At 44.7% G+C, this 17,790-nt stretch overlaps 1 protein-coding gene across 1 annotated transcript in view; it reads right to left on the minus strand.

Moving 5' to 3' along the window:
* LOC126278684 (cilia- and flagella-associated protein 45-like) overlaps positions 1–17,278 on the minus strand; it is a 123,180-nt gene extending 105,902 nt beyond the window's left edge. Inside the window, exons 1-2 of the mRNA XM_049978938.1 lie at positions 17,208–17,278; positions 3,043–3,203 (exon numbers count right to left, since the gene is read on the minus strand). Of these exons, the coding sequence (XP_049834895.1) occupies positions 3,043–3,203; positions 17,208–17,255 (209 nt within the window). The 5' untranslated portion in view covers positions 17,256–17,278. The remainder of the gene's footprint in view (positions 1–3,042; positions 3,204–17,207) is intronic.
* Positions 17,279–17,790: the final 512 nt, after the last annotated feature.

Here is a 17,790-nt window from a genome sequence, read left to right on the forward strand (position 1 = left end):
CTTTTTATGTCCTCCTTGCTCTGTTCATCATGTTTATTTTGCTGCCTAGCTTCCTTGCTCTGTTCATCATGTTTATTTTGCTGCCTAGCTCGCAGAATTATTTAATTTAATATACTTCGTGATGTTAAGTTTCTCTCTGCTCTCATTCCTGCCACATCTCATTACTTTCGTCTTTCTTCGATTTACTCTCAATCCATATTCTGTACTCAGTGGACTGCTCATTCCGCTCAACAGTTCCTGTAATTCTTCTTCATTTTCACTGAGGATACCAATAAAGCACGCGCCTGCGCTTGTGTGTGTGTGTGTGTGTGTGTGTGTGTGTGTGTGTGTGTGTGTGTGTGTGTGATTGGGTGGGTGGGTGAATCAATATCATCAGCGAATCTTAACACTGATATCCTTTAACCTTTAATTTTAATCCCACTCTTGGGCCTTTCTTTTATTTCCGTCATTGCTTTTTCGACGTATAGTTTGAACAGCGGGGGCGAAAGACTACATCCCTGTCTTACTCCCTTGTACGCCACACATTTTTGGAGTCAGTACTAAGGAGCGCCTGAGATGGAGTAAAGAGCGACGCCACTAGAGAGGGGATCGCTGGAAACGAGTGATTTGGAGAGATGCACTGTGGAAATCCGACGGAAGGTTTTGCGTTCGGCGAATACTTGAAGAACTTTAAAATGGTTCAAATTGGTCTAAGCACTATGGGACTTAACATCTGAGGTCGTCAGTCCCCTAGACTTAGAACTACTTAAACCTAAGGACATCACACACACTCATACCCGAGGCAGGATTCGAACCTGCGACCGTAGCAGCCGCGTGGTTCCGGACTGAAGCACCTAGAACCGCTCGACCATAGCGGCCGGCCGAAGAACTTTAGCTGCCATCATGTGCAGTGAAGTACAGTTGAGGTAGCATTACTGTATGCGAGTGTTTTTCGTGCTTAGGGTGTGGTCCCATAATCGCGATGTAAAAACATTGAATATGGAAGGATATCAAGACGATTTCAGTATTTTGTGTTGCATACAAGAGAGTAACAGATCAGAAACGATGACTGTATCAGCGTGACTGTGTACTCCATCGTAAAGCAGCATATGCGAGGCAAAGGTTTGTGGACGACAACAACATTCCTGATATCGACTGGTCTGCCCAGAGTCCCGAACTGAATCCATTGATACACCGGTCGACCGGTTGCTGCGTTCGCTCGAGACTGTAGAATCCAACAGCACTACTTCTCTGGTTTCGGATCTTGAGGAATAGCGTGCTGACATTCCTCCACAGATACTCAGACACGTCACTGAATGTGTCCCCACGAGAGCCCGAGCCGTCACTAAGGCAAAGAGTGTCTCGCCCGATATTAAGGGGAGGTTTACTATCTTTTGGTACAAAAAATCGATTTTTTAAATTGCATTTTTGGATCCATAAAAGTGTTCAGAATCCACCCCTGAATTGGTTTTTCTGAATACGGAACGGAAATGTTTGTTATTCGCGGTTGAACAAAAAAATGCACCTGCTTGAAATCGGCCTTTTCCACGCACCAGTTTTTTTCGGGAATTTCGACTTTGTAGCCGCGAAAAATTATTCTATTTGGATCCATAAAAGTGTTCAGAATCCACCCCCGAAATGGTTTTTCCGAATACGGAACGGAAATGTATGTTATTCGCCGTTGAACAAAAAAATGCACCTGCTTGAAATCGGCCTTTTCCACGCACCAGTTTTTTTTCGAGAATTTCGACTTTGTAGCCGCGAAAAATTATTCTATGTGCTTTCTCATTGAATCAAGTGATCAAGGAGCTTACGACGTACTACGGTTTGGCAATCCGACGGCATTCAAATTCCGTGGAACAGATGAAGAAGGCAATTTGGGCAACGTATTTCCACAAGTGTTCGACGGATGACCACCCACAACACCAAAATTGTCTGGCTGGGGAAACTAGTTGGTGCAAGTGGCGCATTGCAGAGGCTACCGGACATCTGGACGAATATCACCACGACCAGCCGCTCTCCAAAGAAGATCTACGAAGCCCTTTCGGAGGACGAGTTATTGTACCGGTGCTTGGGAAGAAACACACAAAATTCAAATGAAAGTTTGAACGCGTGTGTTTGGAAGTTAGACTCCAAGCATTTGCATTCTGGTGCGAAGACTGTGGAGACTGCGACTTTCCTGGCAGTGAGCAGCTTCAATGAAGGGTATTCAGCAGCTCTGAAGACCATGACAACGATGGACGTCGCCCTGGGACTCTATTGACGTAGTTCGCCAAACATTCGGACGACCACCGGATTCAAGCTGCCGAAAACCGCTTGTCACCGGCCGTACGAGCTGCTCTGGAGCCGCGCAGGATGGCCCAGATCGAACAGAACGCCCTCTATGAGGAAGAGGAAGGACTAATTTATGGACCCAGAATAGCGGATTGAACGTAAGTTGCACAATATTGCATTTATATGCAGTCAAAACTTCAAACGCATTTTCTCGAAATGACTTTTTTTGTCGCGCGGTATGTTAACTTCAAATCTACTGAACCGATTGGCATGATTCTTTGTTTCCGCCAACTATAAATATTTTTACTTGGCCGAAAAATCGATGAAAAAACCCCATTTTGTTTCAAATGGCCGCCATTTTGTTTCCTATGCTACAAATAACTTAAGCGAGGAACGTTTCCTAAAGAAGCTTATATACTTCGCTAGCTAAAATCAATTTTGATTTCAGGTGAGCTGGCTGACCTGTGACATACCGCGCTTGGAGGTCTACATCGAAATTTTGTTTCGTTCCGACGGCACTTCCGCCTTTGCTCTTCGACATTTCCGGTCGAAAAAAATCCAGTTTGTAGAGTAAATATCAATAAACATTTTGACCAAATTTGACGTTGATAAACATAACACATCCGAGAAAAAAATTCACGAACAACATTGTTTTTTCGGGCGTGAGATAGTAAACTTCTCCTTAAAGTCCACTAAAATGTGCCTGAACACTTTTGATCAGCTAGTGTACTTCCTGGCGGAAGGGGACAGCTGTGATTGGCAGTGGCCACGGCGAGGACTGTTACTCACCTGCGGATGATGTTGCTCTGGACCTGAGCGTCACGCAGCGCGTGGCAGCGTGTGCTCAGGATGAGCCGGTTGGCTTTCTGGACCTCGGTCTCGCTCTCCTGGCGCAGCTCGAACGCGTGTTTCAGCAGCGTAGTCGCCCTCTTGCGAGCATCTCTCTCCAGCTGGAATACGGAGAGACACCGTGTCATTGAGATGAACTCACCTCTGCAAAGATTCCACATCTACATCATATCTAGTTTTCGTATGCATAAGATGAAGAATATTTCCTGTACTACATTCTCATATTTACCCACCAGGGTAGCCGAGAGCGCTAACGCGCTTCTTCCTGGACTCGGGTAGGCGCGCCGGCCCCGGATCGAATCCGTACGACGGATTAACGACGACGGCCGGAGTGTCGCCCAGCCTGGATGTGGTTTTTAGGCGGTTTTCCACATCCTCCTAGATGAATACCAGGCTGGTCCATACGTCCCGCCTCAGTTACACGACTCGCAGACATTTGAAACATATTCCCACTATTTCACGATTTACACTAGACGCAGACAGCTGGGGTACACTACTTCCGTCCCGGGGGGTATGGAGTGGCGGAGGGAGGGCATTCGACCACCCCTTAAAATTAACCATGCCAATGCCGTACTTAACCCTGCAGACCTGCGCACGATACGGGATAAAGGCGGTAGCAAAAGAAAGACAAAGAAAGAATTCTTATATTTAGTCTCCAAGTCACTATACAGTGCATTTCGAAGGACACATCGTACCAAGGGAAAAATTTCTCTTTACACCCCAGTTTACTCTCTCTTATCTTTTTCCTATGATCAGTACGTCAGATATAGGAGGTGGCAGCACAGTAGTTGCACAGCTTCGTGGAATACAACTCTTCCCAATGTATCCATCATTCACAGCCTGGAATAAAAAGTGAAATTCCCAGACATGATCGGATGTCAGTGTAGCTTCGTACACGTACATACCATCAGCGGCCATGTAAATGATTAGAGCTGCAATTTTCCGTGGCGGTTAGAACGCCCACTAAAGTCCGTTAATGTTGTTCATGTTTAGTGCTGTTACGAGTTGTGGTAAGGTACATAAGAGTCGTGAACAGCATCAGATGCTGAGTGATTACTGCGGACGGCACAGAGATGCCACATACTCGTGTGAGACAGCGTTATTAGCACCTGGCACAGTTTGAAACTGACCTCATTGTGGATCTCCGTTTCGCCAGTTGTTCGTGTCGCACAATATCCAGATTTGTAGGGCATTCGTATGTGACAGGGGTTCACTGTTGGACTGCATTGGAAACTGAGGACAGACATACTCGTCAACGAGCTTCCAGTCGAACACGTGTGACCGCGATTATGGAGGAATATTGTATTGTGCACCAAGCAAATCGAAACGGCTTCACATCTGATTTGGTGAAGGCTGCCGGTCTTGCTTACGAGATGAAGGCAGAGCTCACCATCTGCAGCATCGTTGACAGAACCGACTGCGGACCTTTGGTGCAGAGCCGGGTGGAGGGTCTGAATCAGAGGCTCAGACGGTTTTGCGACCGTATTGGCTGCAGATTCCTTGACTTGCGCCATAGGGTGGTGGGGTTTCGGGTTCCGCTGAATAGGTCAGGAGTTCACTACACTCAGCTGGCGGCTACACGGGTAGCGGAGGCTGTGTGGCGTGGACTGGGCGGTTTTTTAGGTTAGAAGGCCTCGGGAAAGTGCGGGATGGGCTGCAATGTCAAAGGGTGCTTGGCAATTACAGGACGTGCTTGGATCAAGGAACAGTCGGAATTATAGTTGTAAACTGTTGTAGTTGCGCTGGAAAAGTCCCTGAGCTTCAAGCGCTAATAGAAAGCACAGAAGCGGATATCGTTATAGGTACAGAAAGCTGGCTAAAGCCTGAAATAAGTTCTGCAGAAATTTTTACGAAGTCTCAGACGGTGTTCAGGAAAGATAGATTAGGCAGAATTGGTGGTGGAGTGTTGGTGTCTGTCAGTAGTGGTTTATCTTGTAGTGAAGTCGAAGTAGATACTCTGTGCGAATTGGTGTGGGTGGAGGTTATACTTAACAGCCGAATTAAGTTAATAATTGGCTCCTTCTACCGACCCCCAGACTCCGATGATACAGTTGCGGAACAGTTCAGAGAAAGTTTGAGTCTCGTAACAAATAAATACCCCACTCATACGGTTATAGTTGGTGGGGACTTCAACCTACCCTCGGTATGTTGGCAAAAATACTTGTTCAAAACCGGTGGTAGGCACAAAACGTCTTCCGAGATTGTCCTAAATGCATTCTCCGAAAATTATTTCGAGCAGTTAGTCCACGAACCCACGCGAATTGTAAATGGTTGCGAAAACACACTTGACCTCTTGGCCACAAACAATCCAGAGCTGATAGAGAGCATCATGACTGATACAGGGATTAGTGATCACAAGGTCATTGTAGCTAGGCTCAATACCATTTCTTCCAAATCCATCAGAAACAAACGCAAAATAATTTTATTTAAAAAAGCGGATAAAGTACCACTAGAAGCCTTCCTAAAAGACAATTTCCATTCCTTCCGAACTGACTATGCGAATGTAGACGAGATGTGGCTCAAATTCAAAGATATAGTAGCAACAGCAATTGAGATATTCATACCTCATAAATTGGTAAGAGATGGAACGGATCCCCCGTGGTACACAAAAAAGGTCCGAACGCTGTTGCAGAGGCAACGGAAAAAGCATGCGAAGTTCAGAAGAACGCGAAATCCTGAAGATGGGCTAAAATTTACAGACGCGCGAAATTTGGCACGTACTTCGATGCGAGATGCCTTTAATAGGTTCCACAACGAAACATTGTCTCGAAATTTGGTAGAAAATCCGAAGAAATTCTGGTCGTATGTAAAGTACACAAGCGGCAAGACGCAGTCAATACCTTCGCTGCGCAGTGCCGATGGTACTGTTATCGACGACTGCGCCGCTAAAGCGGAGTTATTGAACGCAGTTTTCCGAAATTCCTTCACCAGGGAAGACGAATGGAATATTCCAGAATTTGAAACACGAACATCTGCTAGCATGAGTTTCTTAGAAGTAGATACCTTAGGGGTTGCGAAGCAACTCAAATCGCTTGATACGGGCAAGTCTTCAGGTCCAGATTGTATACCGATTAGGTTCCTTTCAGATTACGCTGATACTATAGCTCCCTACTTAGCACTCATATACAACCGCTCGCTCACCGATAGATCTGTACCTACAGATTGGAAAATTGCGCAGGTCGCACCAGTGTTCAAGAAGGGTAGTAGGAGTAATCCATTTAACTACAGACCTATATCATTGACGTCGGTTTGCAGTAGGGTTTTGGAGCATATACTGTATTCAAACATTATGAATCACCTCGAAGGGAACGATCTATTGACACGTAATCAGCATGGCTTCAGAAAACATCGCTCTTGTGCAACGCAGCTAGCTCTTTATTCGCACGAAGTAATGGCCGCTATCGACAGGGGATCTCAAGTTGATTCCGTATTTCTAGATTTCCGGAAAGCTTTTGACACCGTTCCTCACAAGCGACTTCTAATCAAGCTGCGGAGCTATGGGGTATCGTCTCAGTTGTGCGACTGGATTCGTGATTTCCTGTCAGGAAGGTCGCAGTTCGTAGTAATAGACGGCAAATCATCGAGTAAAACTGAAGTGATATCAGGTGTTCCCCAGGGAAGCGTCCTGGGACCTCTACTGTTCCTGATCTATATAAATGACCTGGGTGACAATCTGAGCAGTTCTCTTAGACTGTTCGCAGATGATGCTGTAATTTACCGTCTAGTAAGGTCATCCGAAGACCAGTATCAGCTGCAAAGCGATTTAGAAAAGATTGCTGTATGGTGTGTCAGGTGGCAGTTGACGCTAAATAACGAAAAGTGTGAGATGATCCACATGAGTTCCAAAAGAAATCCGTTGGAATTCGATTACTCGATAAATAGTACAATTCTCAAGGCTGTCAATTCAACTAAGTACCTGGGTGTTAAAATTACAAACAACTTCAGTTGGAAGGACCACATAGATAATATTGTCGGGAAGGCGAGCCAAAGGTTGCGTTTCATTGGCAGGACACTTAGAAGATGCAACAAGTCCACTAAAGAGACAGCTTACACTACACTCGTTCGTCCTCTGTTAGAATATTGCTGCGCGGTGTGGGATCCTTACCAGGTGGGATTGACGGAGGACATCGAGAGGGTGCAAAGAAGGGCAGCTCGTTTTGTATTATCGCGTTATAGGGGAGAGAGTGTGGCAGATATGATACACGAGTTGGGATGGAAGTCATTACAGCATAGACGTTTTTCGTCGCGGCGAGACCTTTTTACGAAATTTCACTCACCAACTTTCTCTTCCGAATGCGAAAATATTTTGTTGAGCCCAACCTACATAGGTAGGAATGATCATCAAAATAAAATAAGAGAAATCAGAGCTCGAACAGAAAGGTTCAGGTGTTCGTTTTTCCCGCTCGCTGTTCGGGAGTGGAATAGTAGAGAGATAGTATGATTGTGGTTCGATGAACCCTCTGCCAAGCACTTAAATGTGAATTGCAGAGTAGTCATGTAGATGTAGATGTAGATCTGCACCTGTCCCTGTGAACAAGTAGTGGACTCCGAATAACGTTCTGTGACATCCCACACTGTTTATCGGAGATTAGTAGTAGATTGACTCAGGAATTACAGTCTCAAGCATTGGCTGCCGTTTACACTACTACACAAACTGCTGTGTTTGGAATGGTTCCGTGACAGATAAGCATTTACAGCTGATGGAATTCGGCGCATTGTGTACAGCGATGAACTGCGGTTCAGTTCTACCCCAGATGACCATCCATCTTCGGTCAGTGTGACAGCGATCTGGTACGCTATTCTGTATCGTTCATGCCGATCGGTGTAATTGGTTAGTCTCGGTAGTGACGAAATTTTCGGTTCTTTATCCGAATTTCCTATTCTGTAAGCTTCTGAGGCCTGTTACCGAATGGTCCGCCTGCCGATTTTTCGAGAACTGTACCAAGAGATTTTGGGTTTCGGTATGGCCCTGTCATTCAGTTAGCTGTGGTTTATTTACACCTATAATTTGTTATTTTAAACATATTGAGCGGTTTTAACTTTGAATTTAGTGATTGTGTTATATAAGTATCACCACAGGACGCGTCTGTTTGGAAACTGAGTTCATAATAGATTATTTTCCTTTGTTAGAGTTATGGTTAGGCGAGGTTGTTACTGTGAATGATTGCAACATAAAAAAACGTTTCCGATCAATATTCTCCTAAAATAACTGTTATTTTATGCAGTTAAGTTTAAGGATCATTAAATATCACGACTTCGGCTCTGCTTACGTATATTACATGAGTGTTAGCTGAAATTACTAGTGACTTCGCGTACTCTTTTAAGCAAATGGTTTATTTATTAATTATCGAAACGCGTTTAGAACTTTTACGTAACAATGAAAAGGAATTTTGGGAAGCTGACAGAGGAAATCTTCCAAAATTTCATGCACTTATGGCTTACGCCCGCATCATTTGGCAACGAAGTCAGCCTGCGTCTTTCTCGACTGGAATGACATAAAATAAAAAGCCAGCAGCATGTAAGCTGCAGTAGCGAAATTGGTAAGGTGGTGAACTGCCGTGGCAAAGTATGTAGGTTCGTATACTGCTGGGTGCGAAAATATCTTTTTACCTCTTCGTGTTTGCAGCGCATTCTGAGACTTCGTGAATCGTCAAAGTTACACATTTTTCTGAAATATTCGTTGTAATTTACACGTAAGAGCGCGCTTTCTCAGTAAAGAGTATCTCCGATTTCGTGACTTCCGTATGTTCAAGAAATAAAAGATGAAATTACTGTGCGTGAAGCAACTGACAGTGACATTTATATTTCTTCTTGCTACAAATAATTCACCATTGTTTTCGAAATAGAGTGTGGTCGGACAGGAATCTAAGAGCACAACGTAAATTATTGCGAATGAGACTAGCAGCAATCGTCTTTATACCTTATCTTGTCACAAGTATTTATGTGCGATCGGATCGCATGTTGAAAGATTCCCGCCACCATATGTGAAACATTTTAATTCATCAGATGCATGTTACAAACTACAACTAACTTCTACAGCTGCCCTCGCCAAACGCACTCGAAAAGGCGATTTTTTATATTTTTGTTTATATGAACCAAATCGTTGATGTATCATATAGGGAAGTAGGCTACTTCGTCATTTGGATCTCAAGGAGCGAGCTACAGCCGCATTCTATGCATCTTTGACACTCTCTTAAACAATTTTTCGGGCTCTTGGAGATGTCTTCCGTCTATGCAACGAAGGCAGTTTATTCCCACACGCGTTTCGCTTCTTTTATTTGTGAAGCATCATCAAGAATAAAGGAAGCGAAACGCGCATGGCAATAAACAAACTGCCTTCAATTAGTTTCATAGACGGAACATACCTCCATGAATTTTAAAGCAACTAAGCAACGACGGAAAACAGAAAAAATGAGGAGATTTTCGGGTGTTTCTATAGATGTATTTGTACAATGTGGTACTACACTCCACTCCTAACTCACATTCCGAAACGTAAAATCCAAAACAAGACCCCGATCCGGCAACTTGCCGATGTTTTCAACGAGATTCTCCGATCGGGTGACTACCCCTCTGCGTGGAAACACGCGGAGGTCGTGGCCATCCTGAAATCTGGCAAGGACCCACGCCAGGCATCGAACTACCGACCCATCAGCCTACTCCAGTCCCTCTCGAAAGTTTTCGAGAGGCTGTACGCGAGAAGACTGATGCGACACGTCACCCAGGAGGGCATCATCCCGGACGAGCAGTTCGGATTCCGAGAAGAGCATGCCACTTCCCACCAGCTGTTGCGGGTGGTAGAACCGGCCATGAGGGCACTGGAGACAAGGGAATTCCTTGGCGCAGTGTTCCTCGACGTCTCCCGAGCATTTGACTCGGTGTGGCACGACGGTCTCGAGTTCAAACTCTTTGAACAAGGGATACCGACGTCTCACATGACGTTGCTGCGGTCGTACCTGTCCGAACGAACCTTCCACGTGAGGGCTGACGACGGTACGTCCACAGACCGGCAGATACAAGCAGGGGTGCCGCAGGGGTCGGTTCTCGGCCCCTCGCTGTACTCCCTGTACACTGCAGACGCGCCGAAAGTGGCAGGAGTCGAACTGGCGCTGTATGCTGATGATACAGCCCTGTTCACGCGCAGCATGAATGCCCAGGTGCTGAGAAACCGGCTCCAACGCGGGTGCGACGCCTTGGGCTCATGAGCAACAAAGTGGCGGTTGAAATTCAACGCCACAAAGAGCCAGGCAGTCGTCTTCACTCGAAGACTTCTGCCGCCAGGGCTTACGCCGCTCGAAATCCTGGGAGAACCCATCCCATGGAGTGGGACGGCGAAATACCTAGGGGTTACCCTAGACTGCAGGCTCACCTGGAAGCATCACATCCGTGATGTGAAAGGGAGAGCAATTGGACGCCTCCGCGCCCTGTATCCACTGCTAAACCCGCAGTCGACATTGCCACCGCAACACGGCATCACGCTTTACCTAACATTGGTTCGCCCACTGTTAGAGTATGCGGCCGTGGTCTGGGGGAAAGCCGCAGATGCTCACATTGTGACTCTGCAACGGATACAGAACCGCGCCCTGAAGACTGCTATGCATCTTCCGAGGCGCTTTTCGACGCGCCAACTCCACGAGGACACCGGAATCCTGCCTCTTCGAGAAAGGTTCCGCGCCATCGCCAGGAAGTTCTACGAGAGGACGGAACACTCCCGCAACCGGCTCATCCGTGGACTGGGCCAACAACCACATCACAGGCCAACCACGCGTTGGCCTGACCTGCTGAGGGATTAAGTTTTTTACTAATCCCTCAACAGAGTGTGTCTTTCTCTTTTTCAGGGAAAACCAGACAGGACCATTCGACTAGACTGTTAATTAATATTTCTCCCCCCTACAGGAACTGCAGGAACGACATATGTATGTCTATACTGCATCACCTCGAGCCAAGGACAGGCTCGTCATTCCAGCGTCAGCGTCAGCGTCAACAAGACCCCGATGTGAATGAGAATAAAATGATATAATGTGACATTTATGACAGATACCAGAACACAGTTAATATTCGATCATTATCATGCATTCATGGAAGCCTGTGGTCAGCGAAATTTGTGTAGTATTACATACTCTAATCACATTTTGCAGTACTGTGAAGAACAACATGGCTATGTCGGTTGCTTGCCTCTTCGGGTTCGTGCCGCTGTGGCACTGCAGTGCGCATGCGCGGATCTGAGGCGGATTGCTTCTCATTGGTTGGCGCGAGGACAACTGACAACAGCGTTTCGGTTCGCTAGGACAGTTCGACATCGCTTTGGGAATGCTTACTGAATAACGCTGGGGCTCTATTTCGAAAACAAGACCATTCGGTGCGCTCGCGTACCGCCCCTAGAGACAGAGGTGCCATTCTTACAATCTTTTGGGTTGTTGCTCATGATGTGTTGGAGTTGGGAGTCGTCGTGTATGACCTCAGCACACGGCTGGTAGTGATTGAGGGAACTCTGATCCCACAGTCTCGTGTGTTCCCTCTCATGCGATAGTATCGTGGTGCCGTTTTTCACGTGACACATGTCTCTATGAACTGTCCTCATGATGCTGATATTCTACCATGGATACCAATATCCCCAGATCTGTGCTCGACAAAAACGTGTGGGACCATCTCCGCCTCCCTTGCCAGTAACCGGGACATCAAGAACTAGTTAGTTACAACAGTTGTGGGGCAGTTCATCTCAGGGGAGGACGCATCGGCTTAATGACACCCTTTCTAACCGAACCAGTGAATGTGTTGAGGCCAAATGGGGCGTGACGTCATACAGATGTGGTCTCATACTATCAAGTTCTTTGTAAATATGACTAGACTTCGTAATCATTGAAATGAGACCACATGCCATCACTACCCCTGATGTTAGCATTATATGGCCTACATAGAAGTTTGAATGTTAATTAAAGGCCTATTAATCATCACTGTATGAGTTGTAATTTATCCACACAAAGGATAAAGTGTTTCCTGTGACACACTCGTTGTGAGCCCAACTTGTACATCTAAAGCAATGAACGCATTTTTTATTTCCTGTTGATTTGGTCGTATCGTTTCAAGCAGTAAATGCAAGGCATTTTCCATCCTCTTCACAAGACTACTACTCATTGCCAGAGAAAGGAAGAAGAACTGAATGGGACATTCATTGAGATGGGATTCCTTTTAACAGACGCTTTAGAAGGACTACTTTATGACAGGAGATAGAGAGGAAGGAGAAGACACAAGATGATAGCCGACATAAAGGAAAGCAGAAATTACGGGACATAAAGAAGATATCAGGAGACAGGAGAGCTACCATGTGAAAACCTGCCCATGGGCAGAACACTAATGACGACACCACAAGCAGGCCTTTCCACATTCTTCCCTATTCTTGCTTTTAACAATTTCTTGACCTTATCAGTCCTTGCTCTCGTAGAATTAATGCTTTCTGCTTGAGATTCGTTAGGTCCAAACAGTTTTTTTAACAATTTATTCCACTGTGCCTTAATATTTTTAGATTGCGTTTCCAGCCGCTGTTATCTTAAAGCTTCCTTGACTGGGGTATCAATTAGAATGTCAATACAAAACGGTGCGTAAACGCGCCCCAACAAAAATGCTTAAATGTGCCCCATCACCACGTCTGAATTAGTTTCTACACTACAGTAATAATTTTTAGGCTTTTAGGTTATATAACAAATGTACCTTATGAAGTAGAATGATCTCTGTAAACCAACATATATTTATCTGTTCTCAACTCTAAAAGGTATGCATCCTACGAACTTCGATATCTGGGTAACAAAATTTACTCACCTTCTTCGCGCTAAGACTTTCACTCAACTGGCCCCGTGAAGTTTGTGCGGGCCCTCTGAAGATGGAAATACTAATACTTCAAAGCCGGTGGCGCTCTATAAAGACTGATTCCCGAGAAAAGTGCTCTCAGTAAACGTGCCCCATGTGTAAACATGCACCTGTCTCCCCAACTCTTTTCTAAAATTCGACGATCCAGTCACATATTTTCGAAGACATTCCGTGTGATCGTATATTGGTACGCAGGCGACGATGTAGTACAGCCCAGGATGCCTTTCGGAAATTAGGTAGACGAAAATCTACCTGTTGGTTTGCATCTCCTGCTTGCGAGATATCGTGTATGAAAATACACACAACAGTCGTTTCTTCATGAATCCTTTCTGATTCTTTCAGAGGAATTTATTTTCCTCGTGAACAGTATCAGCTTTAAGATACTAGAGATAGAGATAGGTACTTCAGAGTAGCCCACTGGTACAATAAAATGTGAAGCGACAATGTGAAATGCCAGATTACTAATTGTTGAGGGCACTTCTAGAGAGGCAAAACTTTCGTTGGCGAAATAAGTACCTTGCAAGCTATCATCCGAACATTCTTGTGTGCTGCTTATCTGTTTGGAAATCTGTTTATAGCTGACTTGCAGATAAGAGTAATGGGATGTAGTTGAATTAAATCGGGCGATGCTGGGGGAATTAGAGTAGAAAAAGAGACACTAAAATTGTAGAAAAATAACTGACGACGTCCCAAGTAGAAAATACGTAAAATACAGACTGATAACAATGATAGAGGCATTTTTGAAGGAAAGAAATGCCCTAATATCAAATAAAAATTTAAATGATAATACATCTTCCCTGAAGGTATTTGTCTGAAATGTAACCTTGAAAGAGGTGAAACGTGGACGTAAAACATTTTAGACAAGAAAAGAATAAAAGCTTTTGAACTGTGAAGTTGCGGGAGGATGCCGAAAATTAGATGCGTAGAGCATGTAACTAATGACAAGCTACTTAACCGAATTGGGGGAAATATATTTATGGCACAACTTGACTAATTACGAGGCGTGAGTTGTTAGGAAACTTTCTGAGCCATCAGAGAGTCGTCAAATTCGTAATGAAGGGAAGCGTGGGTGGTAAAAATTGTAGAGGTAGTCCAAGGCTTGACTACAGTAGGTACGTGAAAATGAAAGAAGATTGCAGTAGATATTCAGGATTAACACGCTTGAACAGGATAGACTAGTGTGGAGAACCGCATGAAACCAGTCTTCAGACTGAAAACCTCAACAACAACAACGACAACGACAACGACAACGAACTCCTATCATGTGTCGTATAGCACACAGAGAACTACTGTTAAAGCGCATAAAACCCTAGTTCGCGTGACCATCTGAGAACAAATTAAGTCCCACGTTTATCCCCCTCGTACGAGTATGTTACATCAAGGTGATCGCTTGTGTTCCTATCTTCCACACGGAGAACATTCATCCAATCCCTATTAGCATCATCAAGAACCAACTTCCTCTTAGGGACAGAGAAATGTCTTTTCATTGTTTCCAATAAGACCTTTGCAGTCACAAGGTTTACCTAAGTTATGCTAGTTAGTCATCATTTAATTTGGGCTATGTGGCGACAATTTATATGGAGGAATTATGAGAAATAGGTTAAAAATTTGCCTTGCACTCGTGGAAAAATAAAAACTCTCATGGGAGCATTCATACATCCCCCCAACAGTGTCGATGAATCCTGAGTAAAAGATGAAACTATTATCGGCTGGCAGCAATGTGTGGGTTCTTGGACCCGATTGCAGAGCTACTGTATGAAACTGCGATGGCAGCTACGGTTCTCTGACTTCAATCATCAGACTTAGTTGCCGTAGGCTGTCTATGGAGTCATCAATAGTTGCACAAATGTGAATACCAGAATTGTTAACTAAACAAGCTACTAGTATCGTTCTAACCATGCCAATACTCTTAACCCACCAGAGTCCAGTCATAAGTGTGTAACACCCAGTTTCTTTTAGTTACAAACTGTTCAAATGTACACTCATTTGTTACCTACAGAACAAATGCAAAAAGTGTGTAGAGACTTTTCAAACTACAGGAAAGGACCACACGAATAATAACTAAAAACAGCAGTCAGGCCCATTGTATCGATCTGTTCAAAGCAGTAAGGATTTTAAATACACTGTTCGAGAACATTTGCCAGTTATATACATCGAAAATAATTAATTCACAAACGGCTCTTTCCATAATAATGGAACAAAATGTAGACTGAAATTACATTTACCAAAAAAGCATTAGCACAAAAAGCAAAAGAGCCTTTTTTATCATGGAATAAAATTGTGCAGCAAGTTGTTCAAGGAGATAAAATAGGTTACTGAAACAGACTTACTTAAAGAGACGGTTAAATGTCCCTCTCAAGTAATACATTCTTTACAATGAAGGATTATTTAAGTTAAACAGAATAAGTGTTTGGTAAAAAAGGTAACACACGTAGGTTATAATAATAAAACATCTCCATCATTTCACAACACACTTTCACACTATACTATTCTAGAGGAAGGTATTATAATATTCTTTTTTCTTCTCTTGGAAACCTGACACTAAAGCTCTGTATAGTACCACGATTTTATCCTCTTTCTGAGCCAAGTATCTCTCTGCTTTGGAGGTATGCTGATTCATTTACTTAGGCGAGCAAATGGGAATTTCCGGTACACAAAATGAAATTCAAGCATCCTCACCGTGACCCTGATGTCAGCTGATAGTGTGTGTAGAATTATATTTTTTTTCCTTTATTGAGTTTCGATTCCCCTCAAGTGGGCGGGCTGGCAACAGCTTAGTACGTCGCTCTTCAGCCTACAGAATTTGTTTTAAAAAGATGAAGACAGGAGATAAGATCGGTGACCTAAATGGTAAAGTGGCGAAAAATAGTGGAACTTAAGACATAAAACAAAGGGTTGATGATGCTAATAAAATACATATGAAGTAGACAGGTAAAAGAATAGACATACAATTTTAAAAAAAAGAAGACCACGGCGACAGTCTGGTTTCTGTTCGCAAGAGATATAAAATTTACACCCAGCGACAGCATGGTTTCTGTTCGCAATACCTTGGAAAGACGGACAACACTGAACATACACTTGAACACGGCACGAAAAATTTTTCACAAATATGATATACCACAGCTGAGGGGAACGGGGGGGGGGGGGACCTGGACAGATGACGGGAAAGGAAAGGGAGGAAGGAGAGGAAAAAACGAAGTGGGGGGAAAGGAGGCGATGGAGGACGAGGACCCATAAGAAGGACGTCGGGTGCTGGGCAGAAGGGACAGGGATTGGGGAAAGGCAGAGGATGATTATTCAAAAGGACTGGGGGGGGGGGGGGGGAGGGGAGGCAGAGAGAGGTTAGGTGGGGAGAAAGCAGGATGGAAGGGAGGGAAAGAGGGAGCCCACGGAAAGGACAGGAAAGGAGGGGGTGTGAGAATCAGGGTTGATAGGAGGGATAAATGGAGAGAGGGAGGGCACCATCCAGAAGGGGGAGTTGACAGAAGCCACCTTGGGAAAGGAGATGAAGGGTGTAGAAATGGAGGGTAGGGAGACACAAAGAATCATATTATGAAATAATGTGTTCATATATGCTATGTGCGGTGATCGGTATTGAGAACACTAGCATTAGCTATCTACATTAGTAAATAACTTCTTAGTAATGCAGTTTTATATACAAGGGATAAGCCGTCTGAAGTTCCGATGTTTCAAACAGACTGGACTTGTAATTGAGAGGGTGGAGACTTCAATCTGCTTCGGTCCATCCTGATTTCAGTTTTTCGTGGTTTCCCTAAATTATTTCAGGCCAGCGCCATGATGGTTTCTACTAGACCACTGCCTACTGCCTATTCCAGGTTTGTGAAACCAAGCTCTAAATTTGCATGCGTTTACATACACATATACATGAGTTATGTTGAAACTTCCTGGCAGATTAAAACTGTGTGCCTTACCGAGACTCGAACTCGGGACCTTTGGCTTTTGCAGGCAAGTGCTCTACAAGCTGAGCTACCCAAGCACGACTCACGCCCCGTCCTCACAGCTTCACTTCTGCCAGTACCTCGTCTCCTACCTTCCAAACTTTACAGAAGCTCTCCTGCGAACCTTACATAACTAGCACCACTAGAATAAAGGATATGGCGGAGACATGGCTTAGCAACAGCGCTGGGGGACGTTTACAGAAATCTCATTCTGGATTCATGAATTATGTTTCTTGTTGATCTTAAACGACACGTCGAGTACTCTTGCAAACTCAGCAGACTCACATCGTTGAGCCTGCGGTCCTGCTGGCGCTGCTGCTCCCACTCCTTCATCTGGTCCTTCCTGGCCTGGCTCTCGCTCAGCAGTTTCTCCTTCATCCGTTCCTTCTCGTCCAAAAGCGCCTTCCTCTCCTCGAGCGTCAGCACCTACAACCGTGTACGTGTTAAAGTTTTGCGTTGTGAACAGTTTTATTTAATAGCTTCACTGAAATTTAGCTGTCTGTGTCTTACCAGACACGGATTGTCTTGCGTTCTTTGCCGCAATGGAAATTTATTTTCGTTGTTAAGAGTTATTCTGTAGACTTATAATAAACCAGTTGTCTTTTGTCCTACGAAAACGTTGTGTCATTCCTAAATAACGAATCAACACTTGTATTCCTATCTCTGCAGATGGCAGACATACCTTGGCCTCGGCCCGCAGCCTCTGGAAGTCTCCAGCATGCATCAGCGGTGCCTCGGGAGAGCTCTTGGCTCTGGGCACGGTGATCTCACGGACGTAGTCCGGAGTCACGATGCGCATCTTCTCCAGCTTCAGAACTCCGGGCTGTGGGATGTCTAGCTGTTCCGCCTGAGCGCCACCTTCGTTCTC

Source organism: Schistocerca gregaria, chromosome 6 (assembly GCF_023897955.1).
Source record: "Schistocerca gregaria isolate iqSchGreg1 chromosome 6, iqSchGreg1.2, whole genome shotgun sequence".
NCBI classification, from domain to species: Eukaryota; Metazoa; Arthropoda; class Insecta; order Orthoptera; family Acrididae; genus Schistocerca; species Schistocerca gregaria.